The 26,484-nt window shown below is 42.7% G+C and overlaps 1 protein-coding gene across 1 annotated transcript in view; it reads left to right on the forward strand.

Moving 5' to 3' along the window:
- Nucleotides 1–26,484, forward strand: part of Dytn (dystrotelin) — a 54,178-nt gene that overhangs the window by 16,098 nt on the left and 11,596 nt on the right. Inside the window, exons 6-10 of the mRNA XM_028886676.2 lie at nt 4,462–4,533; nt 4,756–4,919; nt 8,530–8,641; nt 10,338–10,483; nt 25,606–25,765. Coding sequence (XP_028742509.1) covers nt 4,462–4,533; nt 4,756–4,919; nt 8,530–8,641; nt 10,338–10,483; nt 25,606–25,765 — 654 coding nt within the window. The remainder of the gene's footprint in view (nt 1–4,461; nt 4,534–4,755; nt 4,920–8,529; nt 8,642–10,337; nt 10,484–25,605; nt 25,766–26,484) is intronic.

Consider the following 26,484-nt stretch of genomic DNA (forward strand, 5'->3'; position numbering starts at 1 on the left):
ATGTGTGGTGGGAAATGTCAGTTATGCAAGGCTAATGGTATGGAAATGCCACAATAAGCAAAGGACAGTCAGCATACATTGGTCTCAACTGGTTTCAGAAAGGTCCTGTTTTTTGGTTTTGCTGTGCATTTCTTTTTTCTTTTGTTACCAGAATCTACAGTTCATACTGCTTACTATTTTATGAGAGGAGAGAGAGAGAGAGAGAGAGAGAGAGAGAGAGAGAGAGAGAGAGAGAGAGAGAGAGAGAGATTGTTAGAAGGAAAGAGGTTTATTCAAAGCCAACTCCGAGGAATGCAGAGGAGATTCTCTGCCTCAAAATCATGGGGCTTTAGTGTGGTTTTATGGGAGAAAAGGGGGAGTGTCCAGAGAGACAGTAGACATAGGATCCATGCTCTGGGCAGGGTCTTCATCGTCCCAAGGTGTTCCTTCTTCCCTCTTCCCTGCTGGGAACCATACAACGGACTTGGCTCTTTCACAGCCAGTGAATGAGAACCTTTAAAGACTTCTTTTCACTCACAAGGATTATGAAGGAAGAGTGTGCTAGGTTGGTCTTTTGTCAACTGGACCCATCTAGAATCACTGGAGAGAACAGAATGTTAATTGAAGAAATGTCTCCATCAGGTGGGCATGTCTGTAAGACATTTACTTAATTAATGATTGATGTGAGAGGCCCAGCCCACTGTAGGGGCAACCGCACCAGCAGGTTGATCAAGCCATAGGAAGCAAGTCAGTAGATTCCTTCCTCCATGGTTCCCACCTCTGCTTCTGCTGGACTTCCTGCCTTGACTTCCCTCAGTGATGGACCGCGATGGCCCGATAACCCTTTCCTCCCCAAAGTGTTTTTGAACATGGTGTTCATCACAGCAAAAGAGGAGCAGACCAACCCGAAGAGCAGGGGCCAGTTTCTATGATGTCCCGGTTTAAGGCAGCTCTGCCCAGCTATCAGCTTCCAGCTGCTGTGTAGTTGGCTCTTCCTCTGTGCTATACAGCCTGATTCAAAAATGCCAGGCATAGACTTAAATGCTTCAATGCTCTGTTGGTGGTGGCGATGGCACACAGACCCTACTGCAGATCTTCTGCCGTCTGGGGCATGTCTCAGGGCACCATCATTGCTGATGTTCCTCCCCGACAACTTCATGTCTCAGAACTCAAGCAGGTAGAAATCCAGGGGAGGCATAGGCTGATGCTCATCCATGTATCTCGCCAGACTGAGAACAGCAGCCAATTTCAAAATGGATGCGATAAAAAGGACCCGGGCAGAGCGGTATTTTTCCTCTCCCCTAGAATTCCTTGTGTTCCCTTCCTGACTACTGTTGATGGCTTCAAGTTAACACCACTCTCAAGGGATTTTAAAAATCCACTCGTTTCAAACTCAGTCAAGGTCAATGAGGGCTGAAATGCTGGCTGCTACAATGTCTCCTTCCCCTGCCTAGTGAGTATTAGCAGGCTTTCTGAAAAGGCTATGGGGAAGGAGATCTGTGATTTGCATAGCAAATTATCATCCCATTGACTTCCATTATGGAATCCAAGATGGATTCCTTCCGTAGAAAATCCGGGTCCCCACTCTGAGATTCAAATCATCCCCTAGGAATGCTAATTATCATTTCGAGTGCTATTCTGCCCATGCCAGCATGCCACCTAGTCACATTTAATTCTTCTCGATAGAGCACCTGCAAGAAATTAGCCAAATAGGCAATTAATTCAGAAAAACTTTATGTAGATATTTAAAGGGGAAGCATCAGGTTAAATCCCACTACAGTAGGGAACTTTCTTTTTACTAGTATCAGAATCACAGAGCTGGTGATCCCAGGTCTTCCACCTGCATATTTGACATGTGAACTGAGCCCCCTTTTTTTCATTAGGGGTAAAGATGCGAGAGGAAGTAGAATGTTGAATTGGCAACACTCTTAATAAATGTCCCAGGTAGTTCATCAGTATTCAACAGTCCAAAGATGGGAAATGAATTGTTGGTCTGTTGTTGTTGTTGTTTACTAAATAATATCGGGAGTACTTACTTGTATTCTCTTGGTGACGGGGTTATTATCAATTTAAAGCACAAGCCATCTTGTTACTAGTGCATAAATGTTTGTTGACTTCTGGCTGGCTAATTGTCAGCAAAGAGGCTCTAAGTGCCACTTTCCTGATTAGGAGGATGTTTATTTGAGTTGATGGGCTTGGCAGGGGGTCTGTGCAATTACAGGCAGTGTGTCTGACAGCCTGTGCTGGGCAAGGCATCAGATGGGAAATGGAGACTTCTGTCCAAATGGGAGTGAGTGAAGGTGACCGGTACATACATCTGTGCACACAGAAACCAGAACCAAGTCCATCACCATCCTGGAAGTCACAAGAGTCCTTCGTCCCTTGGTCAATGCCTCCCACCCTACACACACACACACACACACACACACACACACACACACACACACCCTGGTGAATGTGGTTGAGGTAGGCTTCAGGGACAACTGGGCCATTGGAATATCTATAAAATCTAAACAAACAAAACCAGTCTAATAAGTGTTGTCCCCTTAATGAAGACAGGGACATCCAGAGTGAGACCCCAATGGTGCAACAAACTTGTTTTTTTTTTTTTTATCTTGAACAAAATGTTGTCTCTCAGCGATCCCTTGATCTATTTAGCTTTAAAAATATTTAATTAACAAAAATTATATGGACAAAAGATATTAAATGTGGTGTGGCGTGGCGTGGTGTGGCATGTACATGCCTATAGTTCCAACTACTTTGGAAATAAGGGGGTAGGATTATTTGAACTCAAGGTTTTGAGACCAGCCCTGCAAGATCCTATTTCAAAAGAAGAAATAAAGAAAGGGATGGAAAAGAGAAAGAGGGAGGGAGAGAGAGAGATGTTGCATCACAGTGTACCATAGGTAACATGGGTGTACACTGTGTAATGATTACCACAGGCAAGTCACTTACACTCCCATCATACCCACAGTCACTATTTGTGTGTGAGCACAGAGAAGGATGCCCAAAACCTGATCTCATATCAAATGTCAAGTGGGCCGGATGACGTCATCAACAAGTCACTGTGGTGAGCATTAGACCACCAGAATCTAATCATCATAAACTGTAAGTTTGCCGGGCGGTGGTGGCGCACGCCTTTAATCCCAGCACTCGGGAGGCAGAGCCAGGCGGATCTCTGTGAGTTCGAGGCCAGCCTGGGCTACCAAGTGAGTTCCAGGAAAGGCGCAAAGCTACAGAGAAACCCTGTCTCGAAAAACCAAAAAAAAAAAAAATAAATAAACTGTAAGTTTATACTCTTTGAGGAACAGCTTCCAAATTTTCCCACCCCACCCTCAATGCTGAGACGCCACATTCTACTCTGTTCCTATGAATTCATCTCCTTTAGATTCCCCATGTAAGAGAGATTACACAGTATTTCTGTAGTTACAATTTTACTTAACATATATTTTCCAGGTTCATCCATGCTGTAGTAAATGACAGGATTTCTTATTTTTAAATGCCAGATAACATTCATTAAACACCTTAGGTCATTCCTATGTCTTGGCTTCCATGAATAATGCTGCAATGAATGTGTAGATATCTCTTCTTGACATAGTGACTTCATTTCTTGTTAGTCTTTCCTTTCAATAATGATCACTACCACCCCACTTCAAAGACTGGAGTTATGGTTTGCAAATGAAGTATCTCCCCAAAAGACTCTTGAATTGAAAGCTTGGTACCCAACTGGTAGATCCAATCACTGAGAAGTGACTGAATCATGAGGACTCTGATCTAACTAATGGGTTAGGTAGATTTTGAATGGACTTTTTGATAGAAATTTTCATATTTAGGGCTAATTAAATGAGCTAGGTCAACAGATATCTATTCCCATGGGCCTCTCCTCTCTATGTTCCTTGGTCATCATGAGGATCCGCCCTGCCACAGCCTTCTGTGTTGATGCTCTACCTCACCACAGCCCAGAAGCCATGGACTGAAACCACAAGGCAACCTCAATCTCTCCTCTTGGAAGTTCTTTATGTCCGATATTTTGACACAGAAGCAGAACAAGTAACAGAATTGGCGTGCATTCAGACGAGATGATGTGAAAATACTTGACATCTCTTAAAGCCACCGTGAACGTGAAAGCAATGCCACGTGACCTCCATCAGGGAAAAAAGAAAGATTGAAATGATTTGCCTGGGATCCTAAGAAGTCAGACAGCAGACATCTTCCCTTTGCTGCCTTAGTGGTTTCCTTCTGTGGTCTTCCTTCAGTCTCTTTTAATTCATTGTTCCAACTCAAGAATCACACAAAGCCTAAAACTTACTGTTTTGATTGAGATGGTCCCTCTGTCCTCAGATGCCCGGTATTTTTTTTTTTTTTTTTTTTTTTTTTTTTTTTTTTTTTTTTTTTTTTGCTTACACGCCCTCCATTGCTGTGAGCACGATTACTCAGGCACACCAAGTCCATTCAGCAGATAACATGAGGTTGCCTTTGCAGATCCCAACTGTCGTGGGAGAGAGCTGCGCTTTGTGTCCCGTGGAAAGTGCTATCCACAGTTGCTTCCGAGGGGTGAGTGGCATAAAAAACATCTCTGGGAGCTGGTGCAGATGTTTGAAAAGATTGCTTACATTGGGCTTCATGCCGGTTCCAGGCCAACCTGAGATTGGAGGTAACCCTACCTCCCAGTTTTCACATGGCTGATTTCCTTATCAGGACAGATACGGAACCAGAGGGAAGAAAAGGGGGCAAATCCCACCGGAAAGTGTGTCTCAGCCTGCCCTTCTTCCCCAGGTGTTGAGTACTGGAATCAAGGAAGAGAAATTCTTGTCTTGGGTACAGTCTGAGCCTCTTATCCTTCTGTGGCTCCCAACCTGCTACCGACTGTCTGCCTCAGGAACCGTCACTCACCCCGTGCGGTGCAGTGTATGCAAAACCTTCCCAATCATAGGACTGAGGTATGTACGGTCTGCATCATATTCCCCAAATGGTCATTTGACAGATGGGCTCAATGGTGGGCTACATCGATAGCTTCAGACTCTCTCTGGCATCCTTTCCATACATCTGGAATTCGCTTGCTTTTATGTAGCTAGAGTTTTCCTGCCTGGCCCACAGTCAGGACAAATCTTTGTCACCCACCAGTCCCACAGCCGCTCAGACCCAACCAAGTAAACACAGAGACTTATACTGCATACAAACTGTATGGCCGTGGCAGGCTTCTTACTAACTGGTTATAGCTTAAATTAATCCATTTCCACAAATCTATACCCTGCCACGTGGCTCATGGCTTACCGGCATCTTCACATGCTGCTTGTCATGGCAGCGGTTGGCAGTGTCTCCTTCTGCCTTCCTGTTCTTTCTTTTCTCCTCTCTGTTAGTCCCGCCTATACTTCCTGCCTAGCCATGGTCAATCAGGTTTTATTTATTGACCAATCAGAGCAACTTAAACAGGCCATCCCCCAGCACAGCCAAGTGCAGACCATCTCAGACACCTGCACTCAGGCCTGTGGTCCTAATCATCCTCTATGCGGACCTGCTGGGTAAAGCCACGAGGAACCCAAGAACGGGCTCCTATAGGACATACAGAACATCCCACAGCACCTTTAGCGCAATAATTCCCTGTCTGAGGCATTCTGGTTGAAAATAAATTTATTTCCTATAATTGATGAAACATTAAGATCTTCCACTGACTCACACTCTGAAGTAGTCAATGTTTTTGTTCCTCTAAGGCAGTGGATCTCAACTTACAGGCCTCTTCTCCTTTGTGGGGCTCAAACGCCTCTATCACAGGGGTCACATAACAGATATCCTGCATGTCAGATGATTACATTACAGTTCATAGAAGCAGTAAAACTTATGAAATAGCATCCAAATAATTTCATGGCTGGGGGTCTCCACAACATGAGGAACTGTATTAAAGGGTCGCAGCATCAGGAAGGTTGAGAACCACTACTCTAAGGTCTAAAACAGTTGTCTTTGTTCCAAATAAACCTTTTAAAGACTTGGAGCTACCCACAAGAATAGTTTGTTAAGCCACCAGACAGTGGTGGTGCACGCCTTTAATCCTAGCACTCAGGAGGCAGAGGCAGGTGGATCTCTGTGAGTTCGAGGCCAGCCTGGTCTACAGAGTGAGATCCAGGACAGCCAGGGCTATGCAGAGGAACCCTGTCTTGAAAAGCCAAAAAGAAAAAGAAAAGGAAAGGAGAGAGGGGAGAGGAGGAAGAGAGAGGGGGGGAGGAAGGAAGAAAGGAAGGAAGGAAGGAAGAAAGAAAGAAAGAAAGAAAGAAAGAAAGAAAGAAAGAAAGAAAGAAAGAAAGAAAGAAAGATTGTGTTGTAGGTTTCCCATTAATTAAATAATAAGGAAGTAAAATCAAAGATACTGTTAGAGTTTTGAAGAGAAGGAAATGAGAAGTCTAACCAAGCATGGGCAAGCCGTGAGTCATGACTCATGGGCACAGGTATGCAGCTGTGTGGAGGGTGAAAATCCAAGACATTCAGTAGCTAACAGCAGGCATAGGGCAGGGTGCCTGGAAGGGCAGGAGGTCAGAGCCCACAGGGTCAGAGCAAGCCCACACCAGCTCACTTTGTCCCACCTCTCTCTGCCTCTGTCTCTGTCTGTCTGTCTCTATCTCTCTCTCTCTCTCTCATTTTTTTTTATGTGCATTGGTGTTTTGCCTGAATGTTGTCTGTGTGAGGGTGTCAGAACTGGAACTGGAGTTACGGACAGTGGTGAGCTGCCATGTGGGTGCTGGGAATTGAACTCAGGTCCTCTGGGAGAGCAGTCAGTGCTCTTAACGACTGAGCCGTCTCTTCAACTCCCCCCACCCACCTCCACTTTTCTTCTTGGAGTTCCTGATCCTCATTAGTTAAGACATTAAACACACTTCCCTCAGGCATAACACAGGTCTACTGACCCACTAAAAATCTGGAAATCGAGTTTAAATTTTGCTGAGAAGCTGAATTGAGTTTACGGAGGATTTGGAAGGTGCACCAAAATTTGACTCATAAAAACCTCTTTGCAAATAACAACTTGAAACAAAAAAAAAAAAATCTCAATGGAGAAACAAGCAGGACCGAGGAAATCTTCATATTAGAGTAAAAAATAATCATTTCTTATGATGTACAGTGAAGAAACTTGAATGTAAAATGTAATTTATCACAGTGTATTTATATCTATGTATGTATATATACAGATATATAATAATTTAATCAATAAACCACAGAAAGGCATTCTTTATATAACCACTGTGTGTCTAAGCCAGACACAGAACTAACTTTGAAATTACACAAGGTACAACTTCTACACTGAACCTTTAGTTTTCGAAGCTATGCAGAAATTTGGTAAGGCCAAGGAGACAGTGTTTATTAGTTTGGTTGATCTCATGCAGAAACCAGGCCATTCAGTTAGCCTCATCCAGTTCACCTTCGCTAAGGACCTACTATGTGCCCAGGAGCCTCCCAAACAGGGAGCTTGACTTTCCAGTCCAGTGGCTGTCACTACTGCAGCCAGGAATGGTGGTGATGTTATTAACCAGAGGCTGCCCCATCCTGCTGGTCCTTCAGCATCACAGTACTCCTCCCTGAGTGTTAGGAGAGATCGCTCCCTAACAGTGTGCCTCAGTGTTTCCTCTTTCTGAACACAAGGCGATTTCAGATCCAGAAATTAAGAAGAAAATCCTGCCACGTTAACAGTCAAGAAACGGGTGAGCAGCTCACACAGCTCCTGGCGGCGGCGGAGGAATACCCCCCTCCATCTTTTCTTCCCTATCCACAGACCTCTAAGAAAGCATGGGCCTGTTTTGAGATCCTTTATCTATGATTTAACGTTTTTTTTCCCAGCACCAGGAATTCAGGTTCAAGATTATCATACCTTGTAATTTTCCAAGAGAATCCCTAAGTCAACTCTATCAAAAATGCTAAACTTCTTTTTTTTTTAAATTGGAAAGTACACTCAAAATATTCCAGGGCCTCATGCAGCTCCACAAGATACGGCTGCAGACTTGAGGGTTTCTCTTGATAATTGCGGTCCCTAAGACGCTGCCTATGCAAAACACTTGATATTTGGGTAGCGTGGGGGAAGGGATGTAAGTCAGACCTCTAGACTGTAGTTTATTGGGTAAAGACACATTAATATAACATCTTATAAGAGCTCCATCATGGGCCAGTGAAATGGTTGCATGACCTAAGGTCTCCATGACTTAAGGCCCCTAAGCCTGACCACTTGAGTTTATTCTCCAGAACTGGTGTGGAAGGAGAGATCAATTTCCAAAAGATAGCCACTGACCTCCACACATTTGCCATGGTCCATGCATGCATACACACACACACACACACACACACACACACACACACACACACACACATTATTAAGATAAGGTGTTCAGGTTTTTTTTTTTTTAATAAGTAAGCACATGGGTTATTTAATAACTGTCAGCTTTGAGAGACATGTAACCACTGTAAGGTCAGACACTCCTCTATGTCTGGGGATGCTCGTTCTCTACTTGAATTCCATCGGTTTGTTCTCCTGCCGGTAGTGATGTAAGCTGTACTTGCATGTCATTTTCGCAGATACCGCTGTCTGAAGTGTCTCAACTTTGACATCTGCCAGCTGTGTTTTGTATCTGGTCTCCACAGCAAATCCCACCAGAAGTCACACACAATGATGGAGGACTGTGTCCAGGTAACATCTAAGGCAGTGTGGTAAAAATCGTCACTACCCCAGTCCTCATAAGACATTCCATTAACCCCTTCCTTCCATCAGCTAACAGTTAAAACACTGGGAAAGAGGAACTCAACCTTCAACATGTCTCAATATAACTGAGCTCTCCTATGACGGAGGAGCAGCATACACTGTTGGAAAATGTCATAATGACTTGCATTTTTTTTTTTATGATTGATACATGCCAAGAGCTTAAAAACAAACATGCTTTGTTTACATTGCAGGTTTTTACAAATGCTTTTGGAAGCAAGAAACGACTCAATAGTCTACAGTCTGGCCATGGATCTCATACTATGCACTAGGAAACATCTCACAAAGTTAGCGGAGACGGGTATTGAGAACTGGAATGGATGAGAAAGAAAGGGGTATTGGTTTGGAGAAAATGGGGCAATAAAGCCTCTAGCTGTAGTATACTTTTGGAAAGGTTTTAATATGACTTTCCCTGAGTCCTAAATTTCAAGTATCCCCTCCACCCCTTTGAGATAAAAAGAAAAAAAGTTATCTAGGTTTTCACTAAAAAGTAAAACTTTATAACTTTCGGTTCTTTTAAAGAAAATCGCTAGTAACCAACAAGTTCATTTAGCTCAAGGGAAAAAAAAAATTAACATGCAAGAGCATTCTGCTATTCCTAAGGCGGGAGTGGAAAACCATTGTCTTTTTTAGCTACCAGTTTCGGGTGAATCCGCACAATGCAGTGCCTCCAACACCACTGTAGTGAAGGCCGCGGGTGGCTTGCTTTCACCAAGGGCAGTCTTCCGAGTCTCTCTTCAACACCAAGGTCCCTCTAGGAAAGGAGGGCACCTGAATTTTGCCAAAAACCTTGCTAAACTGCACCGACCCAGTGCTGGTTCCTTGCTTCTGGTCTTCCTGTCGGGCCCTGGAGTCCTGCGACTTGACGGTGTTACAGCGACACCGTGTGGCCATCTTGTTAATGCACTTTGGTTTTCAAGAGGGGAACACCTTCAAATTAAACAGCTTCGTTTCTTTTCCCTGACGTTCCTCAGGTGGGCCGGGTGGGTGGGTTTCGGGTGATCCGCTGCCAAATGAAATTGTATACAGTAGTAAGCCTGGGAGGGATGATCCTGGAGATGAATGCACAACTTACCACCTTCTTCTTAAAGGAACCCATATCCACACATGTGAGGGACCACAAACTCAGAGAGCTGTGGTTCCTTCTTACAGCTTTAGAGTCCTCAGTCTCTTTAAGAAGAGGTTATTTACTGAAGCACTCGGGGACATTCAACCTTGAGACTTGTGCTGTGTGCAGGTTTATACATAAATGGAATGAAGAAACTCTAGGAGCAAGGGAGGCTATTTTTCCAAAGCGTCAAAACTAGAAGAAATATTTCCCAACACTTTCATCACAGGCTAACTAACACTAAGGAATGAAGGCCGTGTTTAAATTGAGCTGGTGCCCTTTAAGTTTTTTTATGGACTTAATTTTATGACATTTATTCATTTATGTGCAGGCATGCGTGTGTGCAAACAGCCAACACGTGGAGGCCAGAGGGCAATTTGTGGGCATCCATTCTCCCTTTCCACCACATGAGTCCTGAGCATCAAACGTGGGTGGTCAGGCTCGGAAGCAAGTGCCTGTCCCCACGGAGCTATCTGGCCTGCCCCTCGGTGCCTCTTTTAACGGTGCTCATTTCCACAGATATCAGCAAAGGAGAACACAAAGCTCCTCCTCAGGAGCCTCAGAAACAGCCTGCCCCAGAGACGTGACAGGATAGGAGCCCGGGGAAGACAGTGGCTGCTGGACCAGCTGGCTCCAAGTGACACAGCTACCCACGCACAGGCCAGGTGTGTTGTCTAGATGCTGGTTTCACGGCCAGCAGAGGTTACAGCTGCAGGTTTTCTCTCTGTTAAGTTTATTTATTAGCGTATATTAATCGTACAGAATAATGGATTTCTTATAGCGTCCTCATACGTTTATATAGTTTGATCATATTCACCCCATTACCTTCCCTTGTCCCCGCCCGCTCCTGCCGACCCCTTCCTCTTCTAGAGTCTGCCTTCAGCCTTCGTGTCTTCCTCCTTTCACGTCTGTCTTTCTTTTTTTCTCTCTTTCTCTCCAGTACCCTCCTCTTCCCAACAACGTTTAACTGAATATAGATCTTCAAGGAGGTATGGGACCTCGGGAGCCCTCTTCCCGCAGTGATGAAACGCTGGTGGGACCAATCTTGAGCAGGTCCTGCGCAGATCATCCGGGTGAGGAGAGTGTAAACGTGCAGGCTGTCCAGTCTGGAAGGCAGGCAGCGGGGCCACACACTCTGTCCCTTTCTCTTACTTTTCCATCCATTCTGCTTCCCCTTCTGTGATATTCCCTGAGCCTTGGAGGAGGAGATACAGGGGACCCATTTACAGCTGAGAATTCAACAGCTGCGTATTCTCAGTGCTTGGACCGTTTATGGGGACCCGCAGCAGGTTTAATGCTAAAGCTCCTACAGAGGGTAAGGAGCGGGGAAGAGGGTAGAGACTCAAGAACTTTACACCTCTGTAAACAGCCTTCAGGCTGATGGGGAACTAAGAGGCAACAGCGCCACGCAGTGGTCATTGCGTTAGTTGCTCTTGCCACTAAAGGCAACAGGAAGCTCAGAGGATTCTGTTTGAATAACTGTGCTGGGATTACAAGTGCATGCCGCTGAGCCGGGCTATTTAAATGAGGGTTCTGTGATCCAGAGTAAGATCCTCATGTTTGCTATGGAAAGCTCTTTGCCTACTGAACTTTGCTCCAACCCCACAAATCAGCATGTTTAATAGTCCTACTCTCGCCCTTCTCAGGAGCATTATAATTCATAAGCAATCGTGAGCACGTTAGGAATGGAGATATAAGGAATAAAAACCAGGTAGTGAAGTTTGATAAGAACTGCAGTAGAGGCAGAGAAGCCGTGTCCTTGGCCAGCAGCATGTGTTCCCTTCACTTTTTATGACCATTTCTTCACATCATAGGAATAGCCTGTCCTTCATCCGCTCAGCACGATATTGATGAGGATAAGATAAACTGAGGGAGTTGAAAGGGCTATAAACACTAGAGTTCATTTAAATTCATTACATTATGTCCAATCTACTCAGGGTATAATAAATATGGTCAAACCCCAAGATATCATTATGCAATTTTCAACTTGGTCTGGGTATTGATGAGTTCAGAAACTCTCACTGGTGACCAACCCCAAAGAAATGAATGTGAATGTTATAATTTCACAAATGTGATCATAGGCAAAGAGTCATCCTTGCTATCTATTAAGTTGGCAAATTAGGAATGCCCATTTTCTAAGGTAATGGTTATTGCCAAGTGGCAATACTGGATTTATTTAATAATTCAGCAAGCAATCTGCATAGTAAGAAGTCCCTTCCTTTTGCTATAGATTTACTTTACACATGACTGTTCACATCAGCAAAAATAACACTTTTATTTATAAGAACATAATTGGGAGTGAGGTGTCAGACATCACCACGATTATTAAAATTTGGGGGCAGTAATTAAAATGCTGAAAAGAGATGAAATCCGTTGCATCTGCAGCTGATATATTCTCCAAAGAAACCCTGAGGAACTTAGCAGAAAAATGCTTTGAGTAATGGTGGAACATAAAATATTTGCATAAAACTGATAGTTCTTCACTCTACTAGCAATAATCAACTAGAAATTCCATAAAACTCTCATTTATAACATATCCTATTTTACAAAGAAACTATGTGCAAGTTTAACAAAATATGAGACTCATATAATAAAAATTATGCTGTGTCATTAAGCATGGAAAACAAGACCTAAGCAAAAGAGAAGCATGCCAGCCAGCTGAGTGGGATGACACTAACATGGGAATGTCTATGGATCAAAACTAATACACCGTTCCGTTCCTAATCACGCCGTGCTTACACATTCACCTACTTGCAAAACCTTCCATGTAATCCAAAATCAATACTCAAGGTGCCACTGTCGCACTTCAAATACGAACAGAGTGGCAAACAGGAAGGTTGCCCGTGCATGCATTTCCAAGCTGAGCGTCAACCAGAGGTGGCTTTTGCCTCCTGATTTCAGCTTTCACTCTGTAAACAAATGTCTTTCCCACAGTCTATTCTGGACCAGGGTTTTCACACTTTTGTGCCTTTTCTAAGTAGTTTCACTGCTGATAAAAGCCCCTAGTGTAGTGTTGAAGTACTTCCAGGGCTCCTGGAAAGTTGTGATGTCTCTTCACGAGACAGTGTGTGTTAGATGAGCTCTATGAGCCAAGACTTTTCAAGGTGGTAACTCCTACCTGCATCTAATCTCAGACTTCTGACCTCTAGACAGGTAAGAAAATGAACACCTGTTATTTAATACACGTAGTGTCTAGTATTTTGTTCTAACAGTCAGAGCTAAGACAACAAAATATCCTCAAAGTGTTTAAATTATATGAGAGTGGACAAGGATAGAGTGTATGACTCAGAAAAGTGTGGTGATATTGTATTCCCCAATATATGGTGCACCCTAATAAATTTATCTGGGGTCAGAGAACAGAAAAGCCACTAGACAGACAGAGAGCCCAGAAAATGGTGGCACACACACCTTTAATCCTAGCCTTCTGGAGGCAGAGATCCATCCGGATCTCTGTGAGTTCAAGGCCACACTGGAAACAGCCAGGCATGGTGACTCAAGCCTTTAATCCCAGGAAGTAATGGCAGAAAGCAGAAAGGTATATGAGGCATGAAAACCAGGAACTAGAGCTGGTTAAGCTTTTAGGCTTTTGAGCAGAAGTTCAGCTGAGACCCCTTTGGATGAGGACACAGAGGCTTCCAGTCTGAGGAAACAGGATCAGCTGAGGAACTGGCAAGGTGAGGTAGCTGTGGCTTGTTCTGCTTCTCTGATCTTTCAACATTCACTCCAATACCTGGCTCCAGGTTTGATTTTATTCATAAGACCTTTTAAGATTCATGCTACAGAAAACATATTGCACTCTCTGTACCTACATACCCACCTCTTTGACAGAACTGGCTAACCACAGAACAATCACTTGTTTCCATATTTTCTCATCATGTCTTATAGTCATTATCACCATCTGTCAAAAGCAACAGGAATGAAGCTGCTTGTTCAGTGTGAACTCTCTGTGGGCAGGTAGTTTTCTGCTCTTTTGATGTGTTCTTCTTTTGCTCAACTCTAATAACTCAAGATGATAAAATGCTTCCAAAATAATATTGAATAAAACTAAACGGAATTCTGTAAAAATCAAATATACCTGATCTTAGAGTCATCTGTGACCTTTCAGATAGGACGTAACCAACACACACATGTGCTTAGAATTCTTGGTCTGTACTCTGGACAAGATGACCTGGGAGCCATTATCACCGAATTTCTTTGTATTTTTATGTCTAGATTGGCATGGAGAAGGGCGCATGGACAATCTACTTACATTTTAGCCATCTAGCTCTCTGCCAACTGCATAGTCTGCCTGGAAAAGAACACAGACGAGAAATGGGACATCATTGTTATTTGATGAGACACTGACCTTGATATCTAATTTGACATTTTTGATCAAAAAGGGGGGTGCAGCTGAAGGGTGGCCCAACAGTTGGGAGTGCCTTCTACTTTTACAGAAGATCCAAGTTTGCTTCCCGATACCTTTGTTGGATGGCTCACAACTGCCTGTAACTTGAGCTGCAGGGCATCAAATGCCCTCTTCTGGGCTCTATGGGCATGCACAAATGGCACACACACACACACACACACACACACACACACACACACACACACACACCACAAATAAAAATAAATATTTTAAAAATACATTTTCAAAAAAAGCTTTCCTTAAATATCACACTTAATCTTTAAAAATTGTCCCAATGTCTTATAAAACTCTACTTTCTAACAGGCTTTCCATTGAGTATAAAGGTTCTAAAGCCCCAATGTATGTGAGGCCATCAGGAGCAGTGGAAGCCGCAGCCACAGAATGCCCCAGATACCTGTCTCCGCAAGCAAATGACAACCCACATCACCAGGTGAGTCCAAAGGGAGAGGAGTCATCCCTGAAACACTGTATCCAGGCCAATCCATGAACATGTACCAAAGCTTTGAAAACCATCCCCAGATCAGGAAATATTTTCACCATGTCCATGGGATCAATGAAAAATTTGGGGGCACATTTTCAATCATCAAGTGTTACATGCTTTTGTCTTTTGAGACATGGTCTCTTTTTGTATCCCAAGATAGACTAGAACTCAAAACAATCCTCTAGTTTCTGCCACCAGCGTACTGGGGTTACAGGTGTGAGCTACCAGGCCCACCTAGGGCTATGCAGCTATTGCATTAAATTTGGAAAAACAAGTTAAAGATTAAAAATGAAAATAATCTATGTGTACGCATCATTAACATTTCAATATGTTTCACTCCTTTTGAATATTTTAGTTTAAATCATACTTTGAGATGTACTGATTATACTGTCAAATTGTCAATGGAAATTATATTGTGAACATTTTCCATTGTCGGAATTCTTCAAAAACATTTGCATAGTTATTTAAATAGACAGAATGCTATTCACTTAACTCCTGCTTGACATTTAGGTTGTTTCCAATTTTTACTGTAATTTAAAATTTACTATTAAAATTTCCTTTCATTATTCTTTGGGTACAGTTACCCCATTATTTCCCTACAATACATTTCTAAAGTGAGATCACCAAAAAGGTCCAGGGAAATATGTTTAACGTTCTTCATGCTTATTGCAAAATTGCTTTTCAGAAAAGTATAGCAGATTATACGCCCAGCAAATGCAACCCCTGTGAACTTGGCTAAAGCTAAGATTAGCTATTGCCACAATTTAAATCTGCCAATTTACAAGAAATAAAATATAATTTCGTGGGTCTTTATTTTTCTCAAATTTAGTGAAAAAAGATTTTCCCCCCAATTAGTTTAAAAGGCAATTATATTTTGTCCCTTCTCTCCCTCTGCCCCTCCCACTCTGGGGTGTCACTTTGACATGTCAATATATTTAAACTGTGACTCTTTCAGCTTGGCTGAAGCAACCCCTGCTCCCGCTAGTCTTCTGAGTAGAATGACTTGGTTTATGGATGTTTCTAGTTCTCCTGAAAATGCAATCAATTTTTTCTTTGTAATTTCTTATACTTTTAGGCTTAAAAAGGGCTCTTCAGCCTTACCCCTCTGTGGAGTAGATGGGGGGGTAGGATGGAGGGGATGTAAGGGAAGGAAGGGGATCAGGAGATGGTATGTAAAATTAACAATAATAATAATAATAATAATAATAAAAGAATAAACACAAAAAGGAGGCTCTCCAATGGGAAGTTAAATGATTCTTTTAACTGTATTTATTTTAACATGCTTTATCTTGACATTACAATTTTTTTTTTTTTTTTTTTTTTTTTTTTTTTTTTTTGGTTTTTTGAGACAAGGTTTCTCTGCGTAGTTTTCCGCCTTTCCTGGAGCTCACTTGGTAGCCCAGATTGGCCTCGAACTCACAGCGATTCTCCTGGCTCTGCCTCCTGAGTGCTGGGATTAAAGGCGTGCGCCACAACCGCCTGGCTGACATTACAATTTTAAATCTATTTTGATTTATGATTAAGTGACAGTAATTTCCTACTCTTTTTTTTTTCATTTGTTTAAATAAGCCGCTTCCTTATTCATGGCTGTATTATGATTCTGTTAATACACACTAGAATTTTCACCATTTTAGGGTGAGTGTTATACTGTTTTCCACTCACCTGAATTGTTTCTCATTTTGTTTTTACATGAGAACATTCTTTAATATTGTAGCTTTGTGTAATATAGAGCAAGAGTCCCCCTTTTTATTTTTCAACCACTTTATTGAAGTGTGATTGACATTTTAAAAGTGGTACATATTTAATGTATACAACTAATGAGTGCGAGAGAGGACAGGTCCAGGAAACCATCACCACCATCCTGGCCATGAAATGTCCATCCTCTCCTAAAGTTACCTCTCAACTCTATTATTGGTTTTGTCTGTTGGTGGAAGTATTAAGGTAACTTCACGTAGTTAGAAGGGAGGTTTATTTGGGGGGTAACTTACAAGTAAAGGGATAGGTTACAGGGTCCAGGAGAGGTGAATTGAAGTCCAGCCATGTTCTCTGGAGAACTCTGCTCAGTCTACACCCAGCATCCAGGATCCAAGAACCAAGAGAGCCGGCACATCTGTATCTTAGGTCTTTTTTTTTTTTTTTTTTTTTGGTTGGTTTTTCGAGACAGGGTTTCCCTGTTCTTAGGTCTTAAGGGTTCCTTTCTCGGCTCTGCCTCATAGGCCTAACAGTTACCGGAAGCCTCCATGGGGGTAGTACTTCCAGGTCAAAGCTGGAACAACTACCTACTACATTTGTCCTTAGGATTCTTGTTATTATTAATGTGGAAGGTAAAAATGCTTAACATGAAAGCTACATTCTGACTCTTTGGTAGATGTCTAGGACTTATTCAATTTTACATAAATACAACTCTACCCCACATATTGCCTGCATGTTTTTTTCATTTTTTTCTTTCTTTTGAATTAAAAAAAAAATTTAAATAAAAAACATATTGTGCTTAAAATGTAATCCTTTTCAGCCATAGGACCTCGTCTGTCCCTAGTTCCCCAGTGATAACCTGCGTGGGATAAACTTTTGTGTGTGAGGAGGTGTGTAAACATCTGTATGTGTGAGTGTAACTACTGACAACCCAAGAACCTTACACACCTGTGCAAGAAAACCACACCGCTTTATTTACTACATCTAATTTTAAACCATTAAAAACAACCTTCAGAGCCAGTCAAGGCTCAGTGGGTCAAGGCACTTGCCATATAAGTCACACAACCTGAGTTCCATGCCAGGAGCCCATGTGAAAAAGGAAAAAGAACTGGACCCACAAAGTCATCCTACGACCTCCACACAGGCACCATGGCACACACATCCCCTCATAATTAATTAATTAATTAATAATAAAAGCTTTAAAATTTTAAAAAACAGCTTTGTGTCCTTTAATAGGAATGACTCAAAAAACTGTGGTATCCAGCCTATGAATATCTTTGTACGTCCATATACATAAACCTAAACTGTTTCTCAATTACAGAAAAATATGTACCATGTGCTAATATGGATGTAAAAAAGTTTAATTTTTATACTAATAATATAAATGCCATTACTGCAAAGGCTAGGTTTGAATATTTAGATGAAAAAAAAAAAGCAAGTCCTGTCACTCAGGAACCACAGAGTCCACACCAACCTGAAAGTGTGACTTAAGTGTATGCCTAGCTCACTCTCCTCTTCCCGTGGTTCCTTTTTTTCTCTGCCCTGTTCATCTGGACGGTGTTCCTCTGGGCCCAGACCCTCTCTGGATCATGGGCAGGAGGAGAGAAGCCATAGCTGCCTAAAAATGCAGAGTGGGGGATCCATATTCTACCCTGAGGAACGGGAGTCATGGGCTGGGTCTCTGGGCTCCAGAGCTCGGGCTAGGCTGGGTCAGGTCAACAGAAGCCCTTGGGTGGCGGTTTAGGAAGCAGAGTGCGATGAGATGAAGTTCAGTGGGGAAAATCTAAAGAAGAGTCAAGCCACCGTGGTTCATTCAAAAGACTTGGTGAACTCAAAGGAAGTGCTGACATCAGTGAACATCCACATAGGAGACAATGTGGGGAGTGAAAGTAGCAAGTGGAAGAAGAAGTGAGATGCTTAGAAAGACAAGATGTGACCCAACTGTGTTCTGTGAATGACCAAAGACAAGATGTGACCCAAATGTGTTCTGTGAATGACCAAAGACAAGATGTGACCCAACTGTGTTCTGTGAATGACCAAAGATAAGATGTGACCCAACTGTGTTCTGTGAATGACCAAAGACAAGATGTGACCCAACTGTGTTCTGTGAATGACCAGACAAGATGTGACCCAACTGTGTTCTGTGAATGACCAAAGACAAGATGTGACCCAACTGTGTTCTGTGAATGACCAGACAAGATGTGACCCAACTGTGTTCTGTGAATGACAAAGACAAGATGTGACCCAACTGTGTTCTGTGAATGACCAAAGACAAGATGTGACCCAACTGTGTTCTGTGAATGACCAAAGACAAGATGTGACCCAACTGTGTTCTGTGAATGACCAGATAAGATGTGACCCAACTGTGTTCTGTGAATGACCAGATAAGATGTGACCCAACTGTGTTCTGTGAATGACCAGACAAGATGTGACCCAACTGTGTTCTGTGAATGACCAAAGACAAGATGTGACCCAACTGTGTTCTGTGAATGACCAAAGATAAGATGTGACCCAACTGTGTTCTGTGAATGACCAAAGACAAGATGTGACCCAACTGTGTTCTGTGAATGACCAGACAAGATGTGACCCAACTGTGTTCTGTGAATGACCAAAGACAAGATGTGACCCAACTGTGTTCTGTGAATGACCAAAGACAAGATGTGACCCAACTGTGTTCTGTGAATGACCAAAGACAAGATGTGACCCAACTGTGTTCTGTGAATGACCAAAGACAAGATGTGACCCAACTGTGTTCTGTGAATGACCAAAGACAAGATGTGACCCAACTGTGTTCTGTGAATGACCAAAGACAAGATGTGACCCAACTGTGTTCTGTGAATGACCAAAGACAAGATGTGACCCAACTGTGTTCTGTGAATGACCAAAGACAAGATGTGACCCAACTGTGTTCTGTGAATGACCAAAGACAAGATGTGACCCAACTGTGTTCTGTGAATGACCAAAGACAAGATGTGACCCAACTGTGTTCTGTGAATGACCAAAGACAAGATGTGACCCAACTGTGTTCTGTGAATGACCAAAGACAAGATGTGACCCAACTGTGTTCTGTGAATGACCAAAGACAAGATGTGACCCAACTATGTTCTGTGAATGACCAGACAAGATGTGACCCCACTGTGTTCTGTGAATGACCAAAGACAAGATGTGACCCAACTGTGTTCTGTGAATGACCAAAGACAAGATGTGACCCAACTGTGTTCTGTGAATGACCAAAGACAAGATGTGACCCAACTGTGTTCTGTGAATGACCAAAGACAAGATGTGACCCAACTGTGTTCTGTGAATGACCAAAGACAAGATGTGACCCAACTGTGTTCTGTGAATGACCAAAGACAAGATGTGACCCAAACTGTGTTCTGTGAATGACCAGACAAGATGTGACCCAACTGTGTTCTGTGAATGACCAGACAAGATGTGACCCCACTGTGTTCTGTGAATGACCAGACAAGATGTGACCCCACTGTGTTCTGTGAATGACCAAAGACAAGATGTGACCCAACTGTGTTCTGTGAATGACCAAAGACAAGATGTGACCCAACTGTGTTCTGTGAATGACCAAAGACAAGATGTGACCCAACTGTGTTCTGTGAATGACCAAAGACAAGATGTGACCCAACTGTGTTCTGTGAATGACCAAAGACAAGATGTGACCCAACTGTGTTCTGTGAATGACCAAAGATAAGATGTGACCCAACTGTGTTCTGTGAATGACCAAAGACAAGATGTGACCCAACTGTGTTCTGTGAATGACCAAGACAAGATGTGACCCAACTGTGTTCTGTGAATGACCAAAGACAAGATGTGACCCAACTGTGTTCTGTGAATGACCAAAGACAAGATGTGACCCAACTGTGTTCTGTGAATGACCAAAGACAAGATGTGACCCAACTGTGTTCTGTGAATGACCAAAGACAAGATGTGACCCAACTGTGTTCTGTGAATGACCAAAGACAAGATGTGACCCAACTGTGTTCTGTGAATGACCAAAGACAAGATGTGACCCAACTGTGTTCTGTGAATGACCAAAGACAAGATGTGACCCAACTGTGTTCTGTGAATGACCAAAGACAAGATGTGACCCAACTGTGTTCTGTGAATGACCAAAGACAAGATGTGACCCAACTGTGTTCTGTGAATGACCAAAGACAAGATGTGACCCAACTGTGTTCTGTGAATGACCAAAGACAAGATGTGACCCAACTGTGTTCTGTGAATGACCAAAGACAAGATGTGACCCAACTGTGTTCTGTGAATGACCAAAGACAAGATGTGACCCAACTGTGTTCTGTGAATGACCAAAGACAAGATGTGACCCAACTGTGTTCTGTGAATGACCAAAGACAAGATGTGACCCAACTGTGTTCTGTGAATGACCAAAGACAAGATGTGACCCAACTGTGTTCTGTGAATGACCAAAGACAAGATGTGACCCAACTGTGTTCTGTGAATGACCAAAGACAAGATGTGACCCAACTGTGTTCTGTGAATGACCAAAGACAAGATGTGACCCAACTGTGTTCTGTGAATGACCAAAGACAAGATGTGACCCAACTGTGTTCTGTGAATGACCAAAGACAAGATGACCAACTGTGTTCTGTGAATGACCAAAAAGACAAGAAAAAAAAAGTGACCCAACTGTGTTCTGTGAATGACCAAAGACAAGATGTGACCCAACTGTGTTCTGTGAATGACCAAAGACAAGATGTGACCCAACTGTGTTCTGTGAATGACCAAAGACAAGATGTGACCCAACTGTGTTCTGTGAATGACCAAAGACAAGATGTGACCCAACTGTGTTCTGTGAATGACCAAAGACAAGATGTGACCCAACTGTGTTCTGTGAATGACCAGACAAGATGTGACCCAACTATGTTCTGTGAATGACCAGACAAGATGTGACCCCACTGTGTTCTGTGAATGACCAAAGACAAGATGTGACCCAACTATGTTCTGTGAATGACCAGACAAGATGTGACCCAACTGTGTTCTGTGAATGACTTTGCAAGAAGCAGCTAACATGGGCAGAAGGCTATTGTAGCTTACTTTTACACTTTAATATTTAATATGTAGTATTAATATATATTATGTTAAGATTAAGATATAATTAACTTTGTAAATTAGGCTGCATGGCTATACTTTTCATAAGTTAATATTCACATCATTGTTCTTAGACATAAATCCTAACATCAGCTAGTTTCTTAAAAACTGCAAATTATTTTTGAAAAAATATATTATTATCATGCTCTTATGACAATTTTTTAAAATGTCCTTAAGTTCAAACTAAAAACTCATTTCCTCAATTTCTTGCCTCTCTAGACCACAGTCAGCATTAAGAAGAAACTATGGAGGACTCATGACTCCATCGATGCTCTGCACAGGGAAAGAAGGTAGGAGCCACATGTGGATATGTGAGAAGGTAGGAGCCACATGTGGATATGTGAGAAAGTAGGGGCCACATGTGGATATGTGAGAAGGTAGGAGCCACATGTGGATATGTGAGAAAGTGGGAGCCACATGTGGATATGTGAGAAGGTAGGAGCCACATGTGGATATGTGAGAAAGTGGGAGCCACATGTGGATATGTGAGAAGGTAGGAGCCACATGTGGATATGTGAGAAAGTGGGAGCCACATGTGGATATGTGAGAAGGTGGGAGCCACATGTGAATATGTGAGAAGGTAGGAGCCACATGTGGATATGTAAGAAGGTAGGAGCCACATGTGGATATGTGAGAAAGTGGGAGCCACATGTGGATATGTGAGAAAGTGGGAGCCACATGTGGATATGTGAGAAAGTGGGAGCCACATGTGGATATGTGAGAAAGTGGGAGCCACATGTGGATATGTGAGAAAGTGGGAGCCACATGTGGATATGTGAGAAAGTGGGAGCCACATGTGGATATGTGAGAAGGTAGGAGCCACATGTGGATATGTGAGAAAGTGGGAGCCACATGTGGATATGTGAGAAATTGGGAGCCACATGTGGATATGTGAGAAGGTGGGAGCCACATGTGGATATGTGAACAGTAGCTGAGACGAGCCAGAAGCTCGGCACTGAGCTTTCATAGAGACATTTTCTACAGAAAAAAAAAATGAAATTCTTTTTTTTTTAAATTGGAAGAAATTATTTAAGCAAAGAAGCCCTGCATTTCAATGTGAAGGTTAAAAAAAAAAGCATCTTAATGCTGTGTGAGTCATTACACATAATGAATACCATTCAGCTAGCTACAGGATAATTTTACCCTTGATCACTTAAGGTCATTACTTGAAAGAAGGGTAAGAGGGCTGGTAGATGGCTCAGTTGACAATGGACTTGCCATATAAGCAAATGACCTAAGTTTGATCCCCTAAGTTTGAGCCACATGTTGCAAGGAGTGAAATGACTCCTGCAAGTTGTCCTCCGATCTCTACATGCTCACCATGGCATATGTGCCCACCTACACATACAACCACACACACACACACAGCCACACACACAGAGACACACACACAACCACACACACAACCACACACACAACCACACACAGACACACACAACCACACACACAAACACAGCTACACACAGAGACACACACACAACCACACACAATACACAGACACGCATACACAACCACACACATACACATACACTAAACAAATAAAGTAATAAAGTAATATAAAATAAAAATTCTTGCCAGGCATGTTGGGGCACACCTTTAATCTCAGCACTCAGGAGGCAGAGGCAGGTGGATCTCTGTGAGTTCAAAGCCAGACTGGTTTACAGTGGGTTCCAGGACAGCCAGGCCTCCATAGTGAGACTCTGTCTCAAAATAAAATAAAAAAAAAAATCTTAAGATAGTTGTTTGAAAATAATTCTAAGCTATGTTATTCTCTGATATGAAATCCATATCTGCTGCATGCATCATTGGTAGCCTAATAAAGTAGTTATCACCACAAAGCATACAAAAGTATCGGACAGATTTGATTTAAAAGATGAAAACTGGAGGCTCCGTCTTTGCCATGTGCATCAGCATTTTTATTAACGGTTTGTATGAAACCGCAGACAGCATACCTCTTCCATGCGTGTGTGGAATAGCATCAGAGGCATCAGTTGAATGAGAAATTTGGGACCACTAACATTTAATTCCTGGAATAGTAGAGCAAGCCATAAAGACCTAACTTCGAGGGATTGAAGAGAAGGGCTCCGGATGGAGGCCCAGGTCCACAGGAAACAGTGAAGGTGACCTGAGATGGACGGCTAACTACAAACTCAGTAACGGCTGGCATGAGGTCCCTTGTTATTTAGTAAGCCCCAGTCTCTGATCATACATGGAAAGAACATTGTCTGCAGACTAATGAAAGTGTGTTTCACTGCACTGTGGTTAACCTTTCTAGGAGCATTTGGGCTCCTACTGATGACCTCATGCACACAGGATGCAGTCTGCTTAGTAACAGAAAGCAGATGGGAAACTTAAAAAGGGCAGTTTTAGGTCATTTGGAAGGAATTAGTTCTCAGATAATATGAACTTGTTAACAGACATTTGCTTGGAAATCAGCAGGCTCCAAAATACTGGAAATAGTTCTAGCATGTAAATTATAGCTATTAGAACAGTTTATGAGCATCCTCCCTTTAAAATAAAATTTAAAAAAAAAAATAGAGAACCAAGTGTGGTGGCACATGCCTTTAATCCTAGCACTTGGGAGGCAGAGGCAAATGGATCTCTGTGAGTTCAAGGTCAACCTGATTTACTTAGGGAGATCTAGGCTGCTACACAGTGAGATCCTGTCTCCCACCCCACCCCACCCCCAAAAATGACCAGAGAAAGAAAAATGTTTCTGATAGGACTCTGCTTGCTTTCCCCTGGGCTCTGAAGAATGAGGAGCCCCAGCTGTCCAAGCATGGTGGATAGGGCAGAGAAGAGAAAAGGATGTGCGGTATGGGCCACATGGAAGAAAGAGATTGTTGTGATTACTGATCAGAACAAGCACAACACTATGGTGTTGACAGGCCTGTCCACACAGCTCTGAAGATACTGCTTTGTGAGTTACATAATCCCCTAGGCTGACTCCATTCTGGAAAATCTGCCCTATAAAGATGCTTGGCACTCCAACTGTAATTAGGATTTTAGAATCAGGCTTCCTATATGACCGGAAGTTTAAAGGTTCCTGCTCAGAGACACGTGCTTTGGGTGGAAGCTCAAGCTTTATTCCAAGACCCTTTTCAGGCTTTCCAACACTTCGGAATTTCCAAGGCTCTGGTATGGAAGAATGCTGCTGTTCCCTGTCACAGAGTTTACTCCCACACATTTTGTTAATATGCCAACAGCATTGATCAAAGAACAAAACCATATTAATTGTATACCTACTACGTGACAGAACCAGGAAGTGTGGCAATAAACAAGGGTAAGAGGGTTTCCAGAATAGCAAAATAATGTGCAATGAAATAGTTTAGTAATATACAAATAAAACAGAAAGTATATGAGTGTGTGAGCTCAGAAATTAAGGCTGGAGACTAGATAAAACCCTGAGCTCTCACCAAGCTTAATAGCAATTGGATATAGAGAAAAACTAGTGGTATTTATTTGATCTGCCCGTGACCTTGGGTAATAGGGCTGGAAGGAGGTGGTGCTTCTTGCAGATGTATGTGACCTCTTAAAAAAAATCTATACAGAAAAATAAAGAAGGGAAGGGTCTAGGCAGTGCCAGGGACAAGGCTGGAGTTCTGCTTCACAGGGAGGTAATAGGGAAGTCAAGGAAAGCCTTGTTGGAAGTGTAATGTGTTATTATAGGTTGCAGGAAGCAAGGAGGTAACTCGAGCAATAACCTCAAGGGACAAGCGGGTCCCTGCAGGGAGCAGAAAGAGCAGAGACTCCGAGGGAAGAATATAGATGAACAGATCAGTGATTCATGAACTGTGAGCCTTCTCTGCAGTCCTTCATGCTAAGTGCATTACCTTCCCAAATAGGGTATTTCTAGACACGATAATGAATAATATGTATGGTAAACCATGCCATCCAAAGGAATCCTGATAGGCCTGGTGAGCATCAAGTGGTATTGATGGAGTCATATGGGCGTGAGGGCCCCTCCTCTCCTGCCCCTCCCCCTCCCCGGGAGGACCTGCAAAGCTCCTGCTAGGCTGTGTGTGTGTGTGTGTGTGTGTGTGTGTGTGTGTGTGAGTTTCCACTCTTCTTCAAACCCGTTTCCTTTCCAGGCTCCTTAGAAAACAGTTAAATAGATACAAACACAAATTGCAAGGCACATACACCTTACAAAAGGCCCAGAACTGCATATTTGAAAGGAAGATCCGGGAGCTCGCAACCAACCAGGATAAGCTATGGACCAAGCTACAGCAGATGAGACAAGACCTACAGGTACAAATGTGAGGGCCACTGGCTACCTAGACTGCCCGGAAGAAGTCTAACTTCAAGGATCCTCTGCCACACCCAGGGCTGGGTCGGGGGTCTGGGCTGGGAGGGGTCGGGAGAGGGCGGGGCTTCACAAAGCTTCCCACTTCACGTGGATCGGCCTCTTCTCCTCCACCCTCTTCCTTCTTCCCCAATCTTCTCCCACACACATCCTTCATACAGAGGAAACAATAGAAACCAAGTGCTCCCATGCAGCATCTGGACTCAGGATCTCTTTGCACGTTGTTAAAATTTTTTGAGCACTCCCCTAGGAGTCTTTATCTCTGTGAATTATATCTGCTGCTATTTTTATCCCATTGAGGAAAAAAAACCGAGAAGTGTTTCAAAAACATATTCATTAACTAACTGAGATATGAAATTGATAAACTACTATATGTGCACCATTCTCAAGTCACAGCTGGATGTTTTTAGAGCCTGGAAGAGTATCAGTGATTTGTTTGCTTTGTTAAATCTCTGTAATGTCTGACTTAATGAAAGACAGCCAATCTTTCCTCGCTGTGAGCAATCTATTACGAGAGGTTTATTTAAGGTGTATGAAGAAATCTAGTCTCACGCCGCAGTGCAGTTAAAAGAAAGACAGAGATCTTTCTGTAGCCTTTCATATAACTAAGGTATTACCCACTGACACAACATCAAACATAAAAAAAAAAACAATTGTTTTTTAA

Source organism: Peromyscus leucopus, chromosome 13 (genome assembly GCF_004664715.2).
Source record: "Peromyscus leucopus breed LL Stock chromosome 13, UCI_PerLeu_2.1, whole genome shotgun sequence".
Lineage (NCBI taxonomy): Eukaryota > Metazoa > Chordata > Mammalia > Rodentia > Cricetidae > Peromyscus > Peromyscus leucopus.